Source organism: Gymnoscopelus braueri (assembly GCF_963280865.1).
Source record: "Gymnoscopelus braueri genome assembly, chromosome: 7".
Lineage (NCBI taxonomy): Eukaryota > Metazoa > Chordata > Actinopteri > Myctophiformes > Myctophidae > Gymnoscopelus > Gymnoscopelus braueri.
The window spans coordinates 55,077,539-55,096,067 of NC_137608.1; the positions used below are offsets into that span (position 1 = coordinate 55,077,539).

An 18,529-nucleotide genomic window follows, 5' to 3' on the forward strand; every position below is an offset into this window, starting at 1 on the left:
GAGGGATTCTTTTTGTGGAGGTACAGATGGAACCAAATGGACCCGTGGTCCATGTATTCACAGTAGATCTGCTACTTTTGATGTTTTTGTGTGACGCTGTATGATTTACAAAAAAACATAAACAGTTAAAGTACGGAGATAAGAGGTTTCTGCCCAACGGCAACGAAATACACTGTTTGTGTCTAACATTGCGTGAAAGATTGGTAAACTGTGGTAACATGCGTGCTACTTGATGCGTTGTTAGCTTGTAGATCTGTTCTTTTTATCACGTGACACCTTCGCTGGAGTCTGTCTCGGGGCATTGATGGCACACTGGTTTAAGAGTCTCATTATTGCACTGTATGATTTCTATAGTCCTGGAAATGGGGTCAAATACTTTGTAAAAGTTTTGAAAATGCATTGTTAAAGAGGTGGTGCCATGGTTTTTCATGTGTCTATGAGGTTGATAGAACTTCATTAAGCCCCCTGATGGTGTTTTTATAGTGTGTTATGTCTTCTCTGACTATTTTGAGTTTCTACCTGGAGGCTGAAACCTTGAGGGTCAAACGTGCCAATAGAAAAACAGCGCTTTAGTGACATAGTAAAAACATACCCTCCCCCTCATTATCATAACACAACAGGCGTGGGCATGAGGAGGAGGAGGGACTAGGACAGGTGGGTGGTGCTAAGGTGGTGGAGGAGGTGCTAAGGTGAGAACCAGGTATACTTAATGAACTGGAGGCGTGTCCACATAAAAACATAATTTTAACACTTTCTGTACACTTTTTAGAAAAAAATCTTCCTCCTAGTATAACCATAATACCTGATGATTATGTTTTAGGGGGGGGGGGGAATCACTGAAAATCACGGCACCCCGTCTTTAAAAATGTGTGGGAGCCCTGTAATCAGCTAAATAGGTACAGCAGGCCTTATACAACAACCCTGCCTGACTAGTCTACTGCCACATGTGTGTGTGTGTGTGTGTGTGTGTGTGTGTGTGTGTGTGTGTGTGTGTGTGTGTGTGTGTGTGTGTGTGTGTGTGTGTGTGTGTGTGTGTGTGCACGTGTGTGTGTGTGTGTGTGTGTGTGTGTGTGTGTGTGTGTGTGTGTGTGTGTGTGTGTGTGTGTGTACTCTAGCTCCTGTCTGCAGCTGAAGACTCTTTCGTGCGGGTGTGGCATCTCTCTCTGACACCTGAGACCAACAGCGTGGAGGTAACTAACCAATCTGAGTCAGGGTTTGTACTGTCACATGACCTCCTCCACAGTGTCACATGACCTCCTCCACCATAGATATAAAACCTAGATACCTCATTGGCCTCTGCAGTTCATTGTAACGACTGGTCTCTCAATACAAGGCTCTTCCGGGGGCTGTTTGACTACTGACCAATCACATCACGTTAACTACTGGCCAATCACAGCGCGTCTAACTGACTAGTTGCTGCGCGGCTGCCTCTTAAGAAAAGACCCACCCCACCATGCCTCTGATTGGCCTACCGAACGCCCCCTTCTGTGACGCACACGGAAGTTTCCAGCTTGCCCCCCAGAAGCATAGAGGAAGCGGAAGTGCGTCCGAGATGCCGACGCTTCAGAGCCAGAGGAGGCGTCTACCTTTATATGTCTATGTCCTCCACAGTGTCACGTGACCTCCTCCACAGTGAGCCGCGCCTCTGATGACATCATTTTATTAAACCATTTAGACCGGGAACCTATTTGTGTCATTTTTAGATTTCTTTGGCTATTCAAAGATAGCAGATCTACAAGTTCATAGCGTGGCACAGAGTGCAGCGCTATGAACTTGTAGATCTGCTATTTTTTGAAAATCGTGAAATCATTATCATTATCATTATTATCATCATTATCATCATCATCATGATCATCATCATCATCATCATCTTCATCTTCATCTTCATCTTTATTATTATAAACATATATATATACATAGAATCCCTCAGGTCATCATTTCATGAAGCTATATATGAACTAGTGGAACAATGTTAAATCCCTGTCCATTCATTTCAAGGCTGCTCAACAGCGCCACCTGAAGGTAGGTCACCCACTACTCTGTTTGATGTGTGGGTGCTGGTACTCAGACGGTACTACTCTGTTTGATGTGTGGGTGCTGGTACTCAGGCGGTACTACTCTGTTTGATGTGTGGGTGCTGGTACTCAGGCAGTACTACTCTGTTTGATGTGTGGGTGCTGGTACTCAGACGGTACTACTCTGTTTGATGTGTGGGTGCTGGTACTCAGGCGGTACTACTCTGTTTGATGTGTGGGTGCTGGTACTCAGACGGTACTACTCTGTTTGATGTGTGGGTGCTGGTACTCAGACGGTACTACTCTGTTTGATGTGTGGGTACTGGTACTCAGGCGGTACTACTCTGTTTGATGTGTGGGTGCTGGTACTCAGGCGGTACTACTCTGTTTGATGTGTGGGTGCTGGTACTCAGGCGGTACTACTGTATTTGCACTCATTATCTTTACTAAATGTATTTACTTTTAACACATTCGGTGCCAGAAATCTCACCGTTAAGCTGTTTAAGCTGTTTAAGCTGTTGACTCCAATACGAGCATTCCATGTGAAACAAAGCATGCGTTTATTTTGCACGATGGTCCTGGCTAACGCCTGGAACAATAACATCTCTCACGCGAGTAACAATGGCGCAGCGATCGTGCATACAAAATGAGTCGTTTTCCCCAACGTAAAAGGTTTCAGAGTTATAGGGGTTTTAGAGAAGGAGATAGAACGGAAGCGGATGGGAGCCATGTTTTTGGACACAGTGATCTATAAGGCCTTTTCTTCTCAGAATCACCGTGGGTCATTCCAGAGCTGCTCCAGCCCCTCCCGTGTGGAAAAAAAACGTAAAAAAACAGAAAGACTGAAAACACGGTTCAGACCGTGTTCAGCAACAAAGCTCTACTCAGTGTAAACACGGTTCAGACCGTGTTCAGCACCAAAGCTCTACTCTGTGAAAACACGGTTCAGACCGTGTTCAGCAACAAAGCTCTACTCTGTGTAAACACGGTTCAGACCGTGTTCAGCACCAAAGCTCTACTCTGTGAAAACACGGTTCAGACCGTGTTCAGCACCAAAGCTCTACTCTGTGAAAACACGGTTCAGACCGTGTTCAGCACCAAAGCTCTACTCTGTGAAAACACGGTTCAGACCGTGTTCAGCACCAAAGCACTACTCTGTGTAAACACGGTTCAGACTGTGTTTGGCACCCGATGTGTCAAGTGTTTTTACTCTTTTTAACAACTTTTAAGTATTTCTACTCATTTTAACAACTTTTAAGTATTTTTACTCAATTTATTTACTTTCAAGTATTTTTACTCACTTTGAATACTTTTTTACCCATTTTTTTCATGTTGCGCGCTCGTCTGCTGAGCGTGTGTGTGTGTGTGTGTGTGTGTGTGTGTGTCTGCATGTCTTTAAGTAGCGCATGTGTTGCATTGTCTCCCGTTTGTGTTTAATTAGTGTAACTGGTTGCATCTTTGTGTTGCAATCAGCTGCAGCTGTTGTTGCCGTGCTCATACATGCATGCATACAGACAGACAGACAGACAGACAGACACGCTCGGTCACTTGTTGGACTTGTGGCTGCAAAACAGGGAGACGTTGAAAGTGTTTTAAGAGACGTTATGTTGTGTCTTTCCTCTCGTAGATACATTATAAGAGACGTTATGTTGTGTCTTTCCTCTCGTAGATACATTATAAGAGACGTTATGTTTTATTTTAAGAGATGTTTTGTTGTATTTTAAGAGACGTTATGTTGTGTTTTAAGAGACGTTATGTTGTGTCTTTCCTCTCGTAGATACATTATAAGAGACGTTATGTTGTGTCTTTCCTCTCGTAGATACATTATAAGAGACGTTATGTTGTGTCTTTCCTCTCGTAGATACATTATAAGAGACGTTATGTTGTGTTTTAAGAGACGTTATGTTGTGTTTTAAGAGACGTTATGTTGTGTTTTAAGAGACGTTATGTTGTGTCTTTCCTCTCGTAGATACATTATAAGAGACGTTATGTTGTGTTTTAAGAGACGTTATGTTGTGTCTTTCCTCTCGTAGATACGTTATAAGAGACGTTATGTTGTGTTTTAAGAGACGTTATGTTGTGTCTTTCCTCTCGTAGATACATTATAAGAGACGTTATGTTGTGTCTTTCCTCTCGTAGATACATTATAAGAGACGTTATGTTGTGTTTTAAGAGACGTTATGTTGTGTCTTTCCTCTCGTAGATACATTATAAGAGACGTTATGTTGTGTTTTAAGAGACGTTATGTTGTGTCTTTCCTCTCGTAGATACATTATAAGAGACGTTATGTTGTGTTTTAAGAGACGTTATGTTGTGTCTTTCCTCTCGTAGATACATTATAAGAGACGTTATGTTGTGTTTTAAGAGACGTTATGTTGTGTCTTTCCTCTCGTAGATACATTATAAGAGACGTTATGTTGTGTCTTTCCTCTCGTAGATACATTATAAGAGACGTTATGTTGTGTTTTAAGAGACGTTATGTTGTGTCTTTCCTCTCGTAGATACATTATAAGAGACGTTATGTTGTGTCTTTCCTCTCGTAGATACATTATAAGAGACGTTATGTTGTGTCTTTCCTCTCGTAGATACATTATAAGAGACGTTATGTTGTGTCTTTCCTCTCGTAGATACATTATAAGAGACGTTATGTTGTGTTTTAAGAGACGTTATGTTGTGTTTTAAGAGACGTTATGTTGTGTCTTTCCTCTCGTAGATACATTATAAGAGACGTTATGTTGTGTTTTAAGAGACGTTATGTTGTGTTTTAAGAGACGTTATGTTGTCTTTCCTCTCGTAGATACATTATAAGAGACGTTATGTTGTGTTTTAAGAGACGTTATGTTGTGTTTTAAGAGACGTTATGTTGTGTTTTAAGAGACGTTATGTTGTGTCTTTCCTCTCGTAGATACATTATAAGAGACGTTATGTTGTGTTTTAAGAGACGTTATGTTGTGTTTTAAGAGACGTTATGTTGTGTTTTAAGAGACGTTATGTTGTGTCTTTCCTCTCGTAGATACATTATAAGAGACGTTATGTTGTGTTTTAAGAGACGTTATGTTGTGTTTTAAGAGACGTTATGTTGTGTTTTAAGAGACGTTATGTTGTGTCTTTCCTCTCGTAGATACGTTATAAGAGACGTTATGTTGTGTTTTAAGAGACGTTATGTTGTGTTTTAAGAGACGTTATGTTGTGTCTTTCCTCTCGTAGATACATTATAAGAGACGTTATGTTGTGTTTTAAGAGACGTTATGTTGTGTCTTTCCTCTCGTAGATACATTATAAGAGACGTTATGTTGTGTTTTAAGAGACGTTATGTTGTGTTTTAAGAGACGTTATGTTGTGTTTTAAGAGACGTTATGTTGTGTCTTTCCTCTCGTAGATACATTATAAGAGACGTTATGTTGTGTTTTAAGAGACGTTATGTTGTGTCTTTCCTCTCGTAGATACGTTATAAGAGACGTTATGTTGTGTTTTAAGAGACGTTATGTTGTGTCTTTCCTCTCGTAGATACATTATAAGAGACGTTATGTTGTGTTTTAAGAGACGTTATGTTGTGTCTTTCCTCTCGTAGATACATTATAAGAGACGTTATGTTGTGTTTTAAGAGACGTTATGTTGTGTCTTTCCTCTCGTAGATACATTATAAGAGACGTTATGTTGTGTTTTAAGAGACGTTATGTTGTGTCTTTCCTCTCGTAGATACATTATAAGAGACGTTATGTTGTGTCTTTCCTCTCGTAGATACATTATAAGAGACGTTATGTTGTGTTTTAAGAGACGTTATGTTGTGTCTTTCCTCTCGTAGATACATTATAAGAGACGTTATGTTGTGTTTTAAGAGACGTTATGTTGTGTCTTTCCTCTCGTAGATACATTATAAGAGACGTTATGTTGTGTCTTTCCTCTCGTAGATACATTATAAGAGACGTTATGTTGTGTTTTAAGAGACGTTATGTTGTGTCTTTCCTCTCGTAGATACATTATAAGAGACGTTATGTTGTGTCTTTCCTCTCGTAGATACATTATAAGAGACGTTATGTTGTGTCTTTCCTCTCGTAGATACATTATAAGAGACGTTATGTTGTGTCTTTCCTCTCGTAGATACATTATAAGAGACGTTATGTTGTGTCTTTCCTCTCGTAGATACATTATAAGAGACGTTATGTTGTGTCTTTCCTCTCGTAGATACATTATAAGAGACGTTATGTTGTGTTTTAAGAGACGTTATGTTGTGTTTTAAGAGACGTTATGTTGTGTCTTTCCTCTCGTAGATACATTATAAGAGACGTTATGTTGTGTTTTAAGAGACGTTATGTTGTGTTTTAAGAGACGTTATGTTGTGTTTTAAGAGACGTTATGTTGTGTCTTTCCTCTCGTAGATACGTTATAAGAGACGTTATGTTGTGTTTTAAGAGACGTTATGTTGTGTTTTAAGAGACGTTATGTTGTGTCTTTCCTCTCGTAGATACATTATAAGAGACGTTATGTTGTGTTTTAAGAGACGTTATGTTGTGTCTTTCCTCTCGTAGATACATTATAAGAGACGTTATGTTGTGTTTTAAGAGACGTTATGTTGTGTTTTAAGAGACGTTATGTTGTGTTTTAAGAGACGTTATGTTGTGTCTTTCCTCTCGTAGATACATTATAAGAGACGTTATGTTGTGTTTTAAGAGACGTTATGTTGTGTCTTTCCTCTCGTAGATACGTTATAAGAGACGTTATGTTGTGTTTTAAGAGACGTTATGTTGTGTCTTTCCTCTCGTAGATACATTATAAGAGACGTTATGTTGTGTTTTAAGAGACGTTATGTTGTGTCTTTCCTCTCGTAGATACATTATAAGAGACGTTATGTTGTGTTTTAAGAGACGTTATGTTGTGTCTTTCCTCTCGTAGATACATTATAAGAGACGTTATGTTGTGTTTTAAGAGACGTTATGTTGTGTCTTTCCTCTCGTAGATACATTATAAGAGACGTTATGTTGTGTCTTTCCTCTCGTAGATACATTATAAGAGACGTTATGTTGTGTTTTAAGAGACGTTATGTTGTGTCTTTCCTCTCGTAGATACATTATAAGAGACGTTATGTTGTGTTTTAAGAGACGTTATGTTGTGTCTTTCCTCTCGTAGATACATTATAAGAGACGTTATGTTGTGTCTTTCCTCTCGTAGATACATTATAAGAGACGTTATGTTGTGTTTTAAGAGACGTTATGTTGTGTCTTTCCTCTCGTAGATACATTATAAGAGACGTTATGTTGTGTCTTTCCTCTCGTAGATACATTATAAGAGACGTTATGTTGTGTCTTTCCTCTCGTAGATACATTATAAGAGACGTTATGTTGTGTCTTTCCTCTCGTAGATACATTATAAGAGACGTTATGTTGTGTCTTTCCTCTCGTAGATACATTATAAGAGACGTTATGTTGTGTCTTTCCTCTCGTAGATACATTATAAGAGACGTTATGTTGTGTTTTAAGAGACGTTATGTTGTGTTTTAAGAGACGTTATGTTGTGTCTTTCCTCTCGTAGATACGTTATAAGAGACGTTATGTTGTGTTTTAAGAGACGTTATGTTGTGTCTTTCCTCTCGTAGATACATTATAAGAGACGTTATGTTGTGTTTTAAGAGACGTTATGTTGTGTTTTAAGAGACGTTATGTTGTGTTTTAAGAGACGTTATGTTGTGTCTTTCCTCTCGTAGATACATTATAAGAGACGTTATGTTGTGTTTTAAGAGACGTTATGTTGTGTTTTAAGAGACGTTATGTTGTGTTTTAAGAGACGTTATGTTGTGTCTTTCCTCTCGTAGATACATTATAAGAGACGTTATGTTGTGTTTTAAGAGACGTTATGTTGTGTTTTAAGAGACGTTATGTTGTGTTTTAAGAGACGTTATGTTGTGTCTTTCCTCTCGTAGATACATTATAAGAGACGTTATGTTGTATTTTAAGAGACGTTATGTTGTGTTTTAAGAGACGTTATGTTGTGTTTTAAGAGACGTTATGTTGTGTCTTTCCTCTCGTAGATACGTTATAAGAGACGTTATGTTGTGTTTTAAGAGACGTTATGTTGTGTTTTAAGAGACGTTATGTTGTGTTTTAAGAGACGTTATGTTGTGTCTTTCCTCTCGTAGATACATTATAAGAGACGTTATGTTGTGTTTTAAGAGACGTTATGTTGTGTTTTAAGAGACGTTATGTTGTGTTTTAAGAGACGTTATGTTGTGTCTTTCCTCTCGTAGATACGTTATAAGAGACGTTATGTTGTGTTTTAAGAGACGTTATGTTGTGTTTTAAGAGACGTTATGTTGTGTTTTAAGAGACGTTATGTTGTGTCTTTCCTCTCGTAGATACGTTATAAGAGACGTTATGTTGTGTTTTAAGAGACGTTATGTTGTGTTTTAAGAGACGTTATGTTGTGTCTTTCCTCTCGTAGATACGTTATAAGAGACGTTATGTTGTGTTTTAAGAGACGTTATGTTGTGTCTTTCCTCTCGTAGATACATTATAAGAGACGTTTTGTTGTGTCTTTCCTCTCGTAGATACATTATAAGAGACGTTATGTTGTGTTTTAAGAGACGTTATGTTGTGTCTTTCCTCTCGTAGATACATTATAAGAGACGTTATGTTGTGTTTTAAGAGACGTTATGTTGTGTCTTTCCTCTCGTAGATACATTATAAGAGACGTTATGTTGTGTTTTAAGAGACGTTATGTTGTGTCTTTCCTCTCGTAGATACATTATAAGAGACGTTATGTTGTGTCTTTCCTCTCGTAGATACATTATAAGAGACGTTATGTTGTGTTTTAAGAGACGTTATGTTGTGTCTTTCCTCTCGTAGATACATTATAAGAGACGTTATGTTGTGTTTTAAGAGACGTTATGTTGTGTCTTTCCTCTCGTAGATACATTATAAGAGACGTTATGTTGTGTCTTTCCTCTCGTAGATACATTATAAGAGACGTTATGTTGTGTTTTAAGAGACGTTATGTTGTGTCTTTCCTCTCGTAGATACATTATAAGAGACGTTATGTTGTGTCTTTCCTCTCGTAGATACATTATAAGAGACGTTATGTTGTGTTTTAAGAGACGTTATGTTGTGTCTTTCCTCTCGTAGATACATTATAAGAGACGTTATGTTGTGTCTTTCCTCTCGTAGATACATTATAAGAGACGTTATGTTGTGTCTTTCCTCTCGTAGATACATTATAAGAGACGTTATGTTGTGTCTTTCCTCTCGTAGATACATTATAAGAGACGTTATGTTGTGTCTTTCCTCTCGTAGATACATTATAAGAGACGTTATGTTGTGTCTTTCCTCTCGTAGATACATTATAAGAGACGTTATGTTGTGTTTTAAGAGACGTTATGTTGTGTCTTTCCTCTCGTAGATACGTTATAAGAGACGTTATGTTGTGTTTTAAGAGACGTTATGTTGTGTCTTTCCTCTCGTAGATACATTATAAGAGACGTTATGTTGTGTTTTAAGAGACGTTATGTTGTGTTTTAAGAGACGTTATGTTGTGTCTTTCCTCTCGTAGATACATTATAAGAGACGTTATGTTGTGTTTTAAGAGACGTTATGTTGTGTTTTAAGAGACGTTATGTTGTGTTTTAAGAGACGTTATGTTGTGTCTTTCCTCTCGTAGATACATTATAAGAGACGTTATGTTGTGTTTTAAGAGACGTTATGTTGTGTTTTAAGAGACGTTATGTTGTGTTTTAAGAGACGTTATGTTGTGTCTTTCCTCTCGTAGATACATTATAAGAGACGTTATGTTGTGTTTTAAGAGACGTTATGTTGTGTTTTAAGAGACGTTATGTTGTGTTTTAAGAGACGTTATGTTGTGTCTTTCCTCTCGTAGATACATTATAAGAGACGTTATGTTGTGTTTTAAGAGACGTTATGTTGTGTTTTAAGAGACGTTATGTTGTGTTTTAAGAGACGTTATGTTGTGTCTTTCCTCTCGTAGATACGTTATAAGAGACGTTATGTTGTGTTTTAAGAGACGTTATGTTGTGTTTTAAGAGACGTTATGTTGTGTTTTAAGAGACGTTATGTTGTGTCTTTCCTCTCGTAGATACATTATAAGAGACGTTATGTTGTGTTTTAAGAGACGTTATGTTGTGTTTTAAGAGACGTTATGTTGTGTTTTAAGAGACGTTATGTTGTGTCTTTCCTCTCGTAGATACGTTATAAGAGACGTTATGTTGTGTTTTAAGAGACGTTATGTTGTGTTTTAAGAGACGTTATGTTGTGTTTTAAGAGACGTTATGTTGTGTCTTTCCTCTCGTAGATACATTATAAGAGACGTTATGTTGTGTTTTAAGAGACGTTATGTTGTGTCTTTCCTCTCGTAGATACATTATAAGAGACGTTATGTTGTGTCTTTCCTCTCGTAGATACATTATAAGAGACGTTATGTTTTATTTTAAGAGACGTTATGTTGTGTTTTAAGAGACGTTATGTTGTGTCTTTCCTCTCGTAGATACATTATAAGAGACGTTATGTTGTGTCTTTCCTCTCGTAGATACATTATAAGAGACGTTATGTTGTGTCTTTCCTCTCGTAGATACATTATAAGAGACGTTATGTTGTGTCTTTCCTCTCGTAGATACATTATAAGAGACGTTATGTTGTGTCTTTCCTCTCGTAGATACATTATAAGAGACGTTATGTTGTGTCTTTCCTCTCGTAGATACATTATAAGAGACGTTATGTTGTGTCTTTCCTCTCGTAGATACATTATAAGAGACGTTATGTTGTGTTTTAAGAGACGTTATGTTGTGTTTTAAGAGACGTTATGTTGTGTTTTAAGAGACGTTATGTTGTGTCTTTCCTCTCGTAGATACGTTATAAGAGACGTTATGTTGTGTTTTAAGAGACGTTATGTTGTGTTTTAAGAGACGTTATGTTGTGTTTTAAGAGACGTTATGTTGTGTCTTTCCTCTCGTAGATACGTTATAAGAGACGTTATGTTGTGTTTTAAGAGACGTTATGTTGTGTCTTTCCTCTCGTAGATACATTATAAGAGACGTTATGTTGTGTCTTTCCTCTCGTAGATACATTATAAGAGACGTTATGTTGTGTTTTAAGAGACGTTATGTTGTGTCTTTCCTCTCGTAGATACATTATAAGAGACGTTATGTTGTGTCTTTCCTCTCGTAGATACATTATAAGAGACGTTATGTTGTGTCTTTCCTCTCGTAGATACATTATAAGAGACGTTATGTTGTGTCTTTCCTCTCGTAGATACATTATAAGAGACGTTATGTTGTGTCTTTCCTCTCGTAGATACATTATAAGAGACGTTATGTTGTGTCTTTCCTCTCGTAGATACATTATAAGAGACGTTATGTTGTGTTTTAAGAGACGTTATGTTGTGTTTTAAGAGACGTTATGTTGTGTCTTTCCTCTCGTAGATACGTTATAAGAGACGTTATGTTGTGTTTTAAGAGACGTTATGTTGTGTTTTAAGAGACGTTATGTTGTGTTTTAAGAGACGTTATGTTGTGTCTTTCCTCTCGTAGATACATTATAAGAGACGTTATGTTGTGTTTTAAGAGACGTTATGTTGTGTTTTAAGAGACGTTATGTTGTGTTTTAAGAGACGTTATGTTGTGTCTTTCCTCTCGTAGATACATTATAAGAGACGTTATGTTGTGTTTTAAGAGACGTTATGTTGTGTTTTAAGAGACGTTATGTTGTGTTTTAAGAGACGTTATGTTGTGTCTTTCCTCTCGTAGATACATTATAAGAGACGTTATGTTGTGTTTTAAGAGACGTTATGTTGTGTTTTAAGAGACGTTATGTTGTGTTTTAAGAGACGTTATGTTGTGTCTTTCCTCTCGTAGATACATTATAAGAGACGTTATGTTGTGTTTTAAGAGACGTTATGTTGTGTTTTAAGAGACGTTATGTTGTGTTTTAAGAGACGTTATGTTGTGTCTTTCCTCTCGTAGATACGTTATAAGAGACGTTATGTTGTGTTTTAAGAGACGTTATGTTGTGTTTTAAGAGACGTTATGTTGTGTTTTAAGAGACGTTATGTTGTGTTTTAAGAGACGTTATGTTGTGTTTTAAGAGACGTTATGTTGTGTTTTAAGAGACGTTATGTTGTGTCTTTCCTCTCGTAGATACATTATAAGAGACGTTATGTTGTGTTTTAAGAGACGTTATGTTGTGTTTTAAGAGACGTTATGTTGTGTTTTAAGAGACGTTATGTTGTGTCTTTCCTCTCGTAGATACATTATAAGAGACGTTATGTTGTGTCTTTCCTCTCGTAGATACATTATAAGAGACGTTATGTTGTGTCTTTCCTCTCGTAGATACATTATAAGAGACGTTATGTTGTGTCTTTCCTCTCGTAGATACATTATAAGAGACGTTATGTTGTGTCTTTCCTCTCGTAGATACATTATAAGAGACGTTATGTTGTGTCTTTCCTCTCGTAGATACATTATAAGAGACGTTATGTTGTGTCTTTCCTCTCGTAGATACATTATAAGAGACGTTATGTTGTGTCTTTCCTCTCGTAGATACATTATAAGAGACGTTATGTTGTGTCTTTCCTCTCGTAGATACATTATAAGAGACATTATGTTGTGTTTTAAGAGACGTTATGTTGTGTTTTAAGAGACGTTATGTTGTGTCTTTCCTCTCGTAGATACGTTATAAGAGACGTTATGTTGTGTTTTAAGAGACGTTATGTTGTGTTTTAAGAGACGTTATGTTGTGTTTTAAGAGACGTTATGTTGTGTCTTTCCTCTCGTAGATACGTTATAAGAGACGTTATGTTGTGTTTTAAGAGACGTTATGTTGTGTCTTTCCTCTCGTAGATACATTATAAGAGACGTTATGTTGTGTTTTAAGAGACGTTATGTTGTGTCTTTCCTCTCGTAGATACATTATAAGAGACGTTATGTTGTGTCTTTCCTCTCGTAGATACATTATAAGAGACGTTATGTTGTGTCTTTCCTCTCGTAGATACATTATAAGAGACGTTATGTTGTGTCTTTCCTCTCGTAGATACATTATAAGAGACGTTATGTTTTATTTTAAGAGACGTTATGTTGTGTTTTAAGAGACGTTATGTTGTGTCTTTCCTCTCGTAGATACATTATAAGAGACGTTATGTTGTGTCTTTCCTCTCGTAGATACATTATAAGAGACGTTTTGTTGTATTTTAAGAGACGTTATGTTGTGTTTTAAGAGACGTTATGTTGTGTCTTTCCTCTCGTAGATACGTTATAAGAGACGTTATGTTGTGTCTTTCCTCTCGTAGATACATTATAAGAGACGTTATGTTGTGTCTTTCCTCTCGTAGATACATTATAAGAGACGTTATGTTGTGTCTTTCCTCTCGTAGATACATTATAAGAGACGTTATGTTGTGTTTTAAGAGACGTTATGTTGTGTTTTAAGAGACGTTATGTTGTGTTTTAAGAGACGTTATGTTGTGTCTTTCCTCTCGTAGATACATTATAAGAGACGTTATGTTGTGTTTTAAGAGACGTTATGTTGTGTTTTAAGAGACGTTATGTTGTGTTTTAAGAGACGTTATGTTGTGTCTTTCCTCTCGTAGATACATTATAAGAGACGTTATGTTGTGTTTTAAGAGACGTTATGTTGTGTTTTAAGAGACGTTATGTTGTGTTTTAAGAGACGTTATGTTGTGTCTTTCCTCTCGTAGATACATTATAAGAGACGTTATGTTGTGTCTTTCCTCTCGTAGATACATTATAAGAGACGTTATGTTGTGTTTTAAGAGACGTTATGTTGTGTCTTTCCTCTCGTAGATACATTATAAGAGACGTTATGTTGTGTCTTTCCTCTCGTAGATACATTATAAGAGACGTTATGTTGTGTCTTTCCTCTCGTAGATACATTATAAGAGACGTTATGTTGTGTCTTTCCTCTCGTAGATACATTATAAGAGACGTTATGTTTTATTTTAAGAGACGTTATGTTGTGTTTTAAGAGACGTTATGTTGTGTCTTTCCTCTCGTAGATACATTATAAGAGACGTTATGTTGTGTCTTTCCTCTCGTAGATACATTATAAGAGACGTTATGTTGTGTCTTTCCTCTCGTAGATACATTATAAGAGACGTTATGTTGTGTTTTAAGAGACGTTATGTTGTGTCTTTCCTCTCGTAGATACGTTATAAGAGACGTTATGTTGTGTCTTTCCTCTCGTAGATACATTATAAGAGACGTTATGTTGTGTCTTTCCTCTCGTAGATACATTATAAGAGACGTTATGTTGTGTCTTTCCTCTCGTAGATACATTATAAGAGACGTTATGTTGTGTTTTAAGAGACGTTATGTTGTGTTTTAAGAGACGTTATGTTGTGTTTTAAGAGACGTTATGTTGTGTCTTTCCTCTCGTAGATACATTATAAGAGACGTTATGTTGTGTTTTAAGAGACGTTATGTTGTGTTTTAAGAGACGTTATGTTGTGTCTTTCCTCTCGTAGATACATTATAAGAGACGTTATGTTGTGTTTTAAGAGACGTTATGTTGTGTTTTAAGAGACGTTATGTTGTGTTTTAAGAGACGTTATGTTGTGTCTTTCCTCTCGTAGATACATTATAAGAGACGTTATGTTGTGTTTTAAGAGACGTTATGTTGTGTTTTAAGAGACGTTATGTTGTGTTTTAAGAGACGTTATGTTGTGTCTTTCCTCTCGTAGATACATTATAAGAGACGTTATGTTGTGTCTTTCCTCTCGTAGATACATTATAAGAGACGTTATGTTGTGTTTTAAGAGACGTTATGTTGTGTTTTAAGAGACGTTATGTTGTGTTTTAAGAGACGTTATGTTGTGTCTTTCCTCTCGTAGATACATTATAAGAGACGTTATGTTGTGTTTTAAGAGACGTTATGTTGTGTTTTAAGAGACGTTATGTTGTGTCTTTCCTCTCGTAGATACATTATAAGAGACGTTATGTTGTGTTTTAAGAGACGTTATGTTGTGTCTTTCCTCTCGTAGATACATTATAAGAGACGTTATGTTGTGTTTTAAGAGACGTTATGTTGTGTCTTTCCTCTCGTAGATACATTATAAGAGACGTTATGTTGTGTTTTAAGAGACGTTATGTTGTGTTTTAAGAGACGTTATGTTGTGTTTTAAGAGACGTTATGTTGTGTCTTTCCTCTCGTAGATACATTATAAGAGACGTTATGTTGTGTCTTTCCTCTCGTAGATACATTATAAGAGACGTTATGTTGTGTTTTAAGAGACGTTATGTTGTGTCTTTCCTCTCGTAGATACATTATAAGAGACGTTATGTTGTGTTTTAAGAGACGTTATGTTGTGTCTTTCCTCTCGTAGATACATTATAAGAGACGTTATGTTGTGTTTTAAGAGACGTTATGTTGTGTTTTAAGAGACGTTATGTTGTGTTTTAAGAGACGTTATGTTGTGTCTTTCCTCTCGTAGATACATTATAAGAGACGTTATGTTGTGTCTTTCCTCTCGTAGATACATTATAAGAGACGTTATGTTGTGTTTTAAGAGACGTTATGTTGTGTTTTAAGAGACGTTATGTTGTGTTTTAAGAGACGTTATGTTGTGTCTTTCCTCTCGTAGATACATTATAAGAGACGTTATGTTGTGTTTTAAGAGACGTTATGTTGTGTTTTAAGAGACGTTATGTTGTGTCTTTCCTCTCGTAGATACATTATAAGAGACGTTATGTTGTGTTTTAAGAGACGTTATGTTGTGTCTTTCCTCTCGTAGATACATTATAAGAGACGTTATGTTGTGTTTTAAGAGACGTTATGTTGTGTCTTTCCTCTCGTAGATACATTATAAGAGACGTTATGTTGTGTTTTAAGAGACGTTATGTTGTGTTTTAAGAGACGTTATGTTGTGTTTTAAGAGACGTTATGTTGTGTCTTTCCTCTCGTAGATACATTATAAGAGACGTTATGTTGTGTTTTAAGAGACGTTATGTTGTGTTTTAAGAGACGTTATGTTGTGTTTTAAGAGACGTTATGTTGTGTCTTTCCTCTCGTAGATACATTATAAGAGACGTTATGTTGTGTCTTTCCTCTCGTAGATACATTATAAGAGACGTTATGTTGTGTTTTAAGAGACGTTATGTTGTGTTTTAAGAGACGTTATGTTGTGTTTTAAGAGACGTTATGTTGTGTCTTTCCTCTCGTAGATACATTATAAGAGACGTTATGTTGTGTTTTAAGAGACGTTATGTTGTGTTTTAAGAGACGTTATGTTGTGTCTTTCCTCTCGTAGATACATTATAAGAGACGTTATGTTGTGTTTTAAGAGACGTTATGTTGTGTTTTAAGAGACGTTATGTTGTGTCTTTCCTCTCGTAGATACATTATAAGAGACGTTATGTTGTGTTTTAAGAGACGTTATGTTGTGTCTTTCCTCTCGTAGATACATTATAAGAGACGTTATGTTGTGTTTTAAGAGACGTTATGTTGTGTCTTTCCTCTCGTAGATACATTATAAGAGACGTTATGTTGTGTTTTAAGAGACGTTATGTTGTGTCTTTCCTCTCGTAGATACATTATAAGAGACGTTATGTTGTGTTTTAAGAGACGTTATGTTGTGTCTTTCCTCTCGTAGATACATTATAAGAGACGTTATGTTGTGTTTTAAGAGACGTTATGTTGTGTTTTAAGAGACGTTATGTTGTGTTTTAAGAGACGTTATGTTGTGTCTTTCCTCTCGTAGATCGCTCACATGTTCAACGAGTGTGTGACGGACACTCAGATCTGCGGCGCCAAGTTCTGCGACGGTGACGGCTACGCCTTCGCCGTGACGGGATACGACCTGAGTGAGATCATCCGCTACGCACAGGCGTAGGGCGGGCGGCCAGGGTCAGAGGTCACACCAGTATAAAAGAGATGGACAAAGTCACACCCCCACACTCTACAGACCCTAAATGAAGCCACACTCTACAGACCCTAAATGAAGCCCCTTTTTCAACCATTTCAAATCCGCCAACTTTAATATATACAAAAGAGACACCGGAAATGAATCGCTAAATGAATGCTATTGGTTGGGCAGCTTGTCAATCAAGAGCGGGGGCGGGGAATGAATGCTATTGGTTGTGTAGCTTGTCAATCAAATCCCGCCCCTCCTAGAGCATAGCCTACTTTATCATCAATTTTAAAATAAATGGGACATAATTTAGCAAAACGCATTTCATGATGATTGAAAGACTTTAAACTAGTGACTGGAAGCATATAGTATTTATGACAATGTTTATTAAAGGGATAGTTCACCCCAAAAATTACTTATTTTCTATGGATTAGTCACTCCATGGAGACTTGAATTCATGGATATTTTTTTGTTTTTGTCTCATTCCTAAGACAATAATTTGATGACCAGCGGACCAGTAGGCAGCGGTTCCGGTAGGAGACGCTGGCCCGGTCATCAAATTATTGTCTTAGGACAATATCATTCATTTTGAGGGTGAACTATCCCTTTTAACACATTGCGTGCCAGTCGCGTAGTTCTACGCGAAGTGGTCTTTTTTTTTCACAGTAACACATTTCATTGTAGCACACCTGGATATGGAAATATCCGTATCCGGAGATTTTCGTTCCCACCCGCCGTCGCTCTAAATCTTCCCCTAATCCGCCATTATCTCGGTTGTTGTTTTTCTCCTCGCTGAACGCTGTTTAACATAAGCCGCGACAACTGCAAAATGGAATGTCGCCGATCAAAACGGTCTTCTCTGGGCGTCTCACACAGCTACCCTGTGTGTCTACAGACAGTTGAACGCACGATTTTAAGGTATTTAGTGGCGAGGTCTGTGGCGACGTGAAAAAAACAAAAAAACAACAATAAATCGCTGGCACTGGTGAGATTATGATATTAAACTCTGGCGTGGAATGTGTTAAAGTAAGAAAATCAAGTCTAAAGTTGGTCAAAAACCCACCCGCTTGCATTGAGAGAAATTCTTTCTGACACCAGCAGAACTACAGGCCATTCATATGAACTGTCTCTTGAACTCACTTCCTATATCCACCTGTTTCCGCGGGAATTTACTGGAGCAAAAATCCTGTGTGGGAAACATCCTGCGGGGGGACCGGAAGTAGGAAATAGCGGCTCAGTGTGTTTACATTTGCCAGCAGAACGTAGCTCGTTCGCAGCGTGCATCCGTTGTCTGTCAACAACACAGTAGTCTGTAGTGTGCCTTGACTTCAGTGCGCTGACTCTCTCCCCATGCACCGCCCCCCCCGCCCCCTTGCGCTTCAACTACATGCAAAAGGCCCGTTCGCCGCAGTACAGCTACGTTCTGCTGGCAAATGTAAACACACTGAGCCGCTATTTCCTACTTCCGGTCCCCCCGCAGGATGTTTCCCACACAGGATTTTTGCTCCAGTAAATTCCCGCGGAAACAGGTGGATAGACTTCAATTTCAGAACAGGAAGCTGCACCCTTGCACAGATGTAGGGCGTGGCCAGGGTCAGAGGTCACGGCGATGGAGGGGGGGGGGGTTGGGTAACGTTGTTGAAGGACAGTGTGTC

At 37.6% G+C, this 18,529-nt stretch overlaps 1 protein-coding gene across 1 annotated transcript in view; it reads left to right on the forward strand.

Annotated features, from left to right (window-relative positions):
* The window catches only part of wdr54 (WD repeat domain 54), a 28,257-nt gene extending 10,053 nt beyond the window's left edge, over window positions 1-18,204 (forward strand). Inside the window, exons 8-9 of the mRNA XM_080434324.1 lie at window positions 1,116-1,190; window positions 16,725-18,204. Of these exons, the coding sequence (XP_080290450.1) occupies window positions 1,116-1,190; window positions 16,725-16,856 (207 nt within the window). The 3' untranslated portion in view covers window positions 16,857-18,204. The remainder of the gene's footprint in view (window positions 1-1,115; window positions 1,191-16,724) is intronic.
* The last annotated feature ends 325 nt before the right edge of the window (window positions 18,205-18,529 follow it).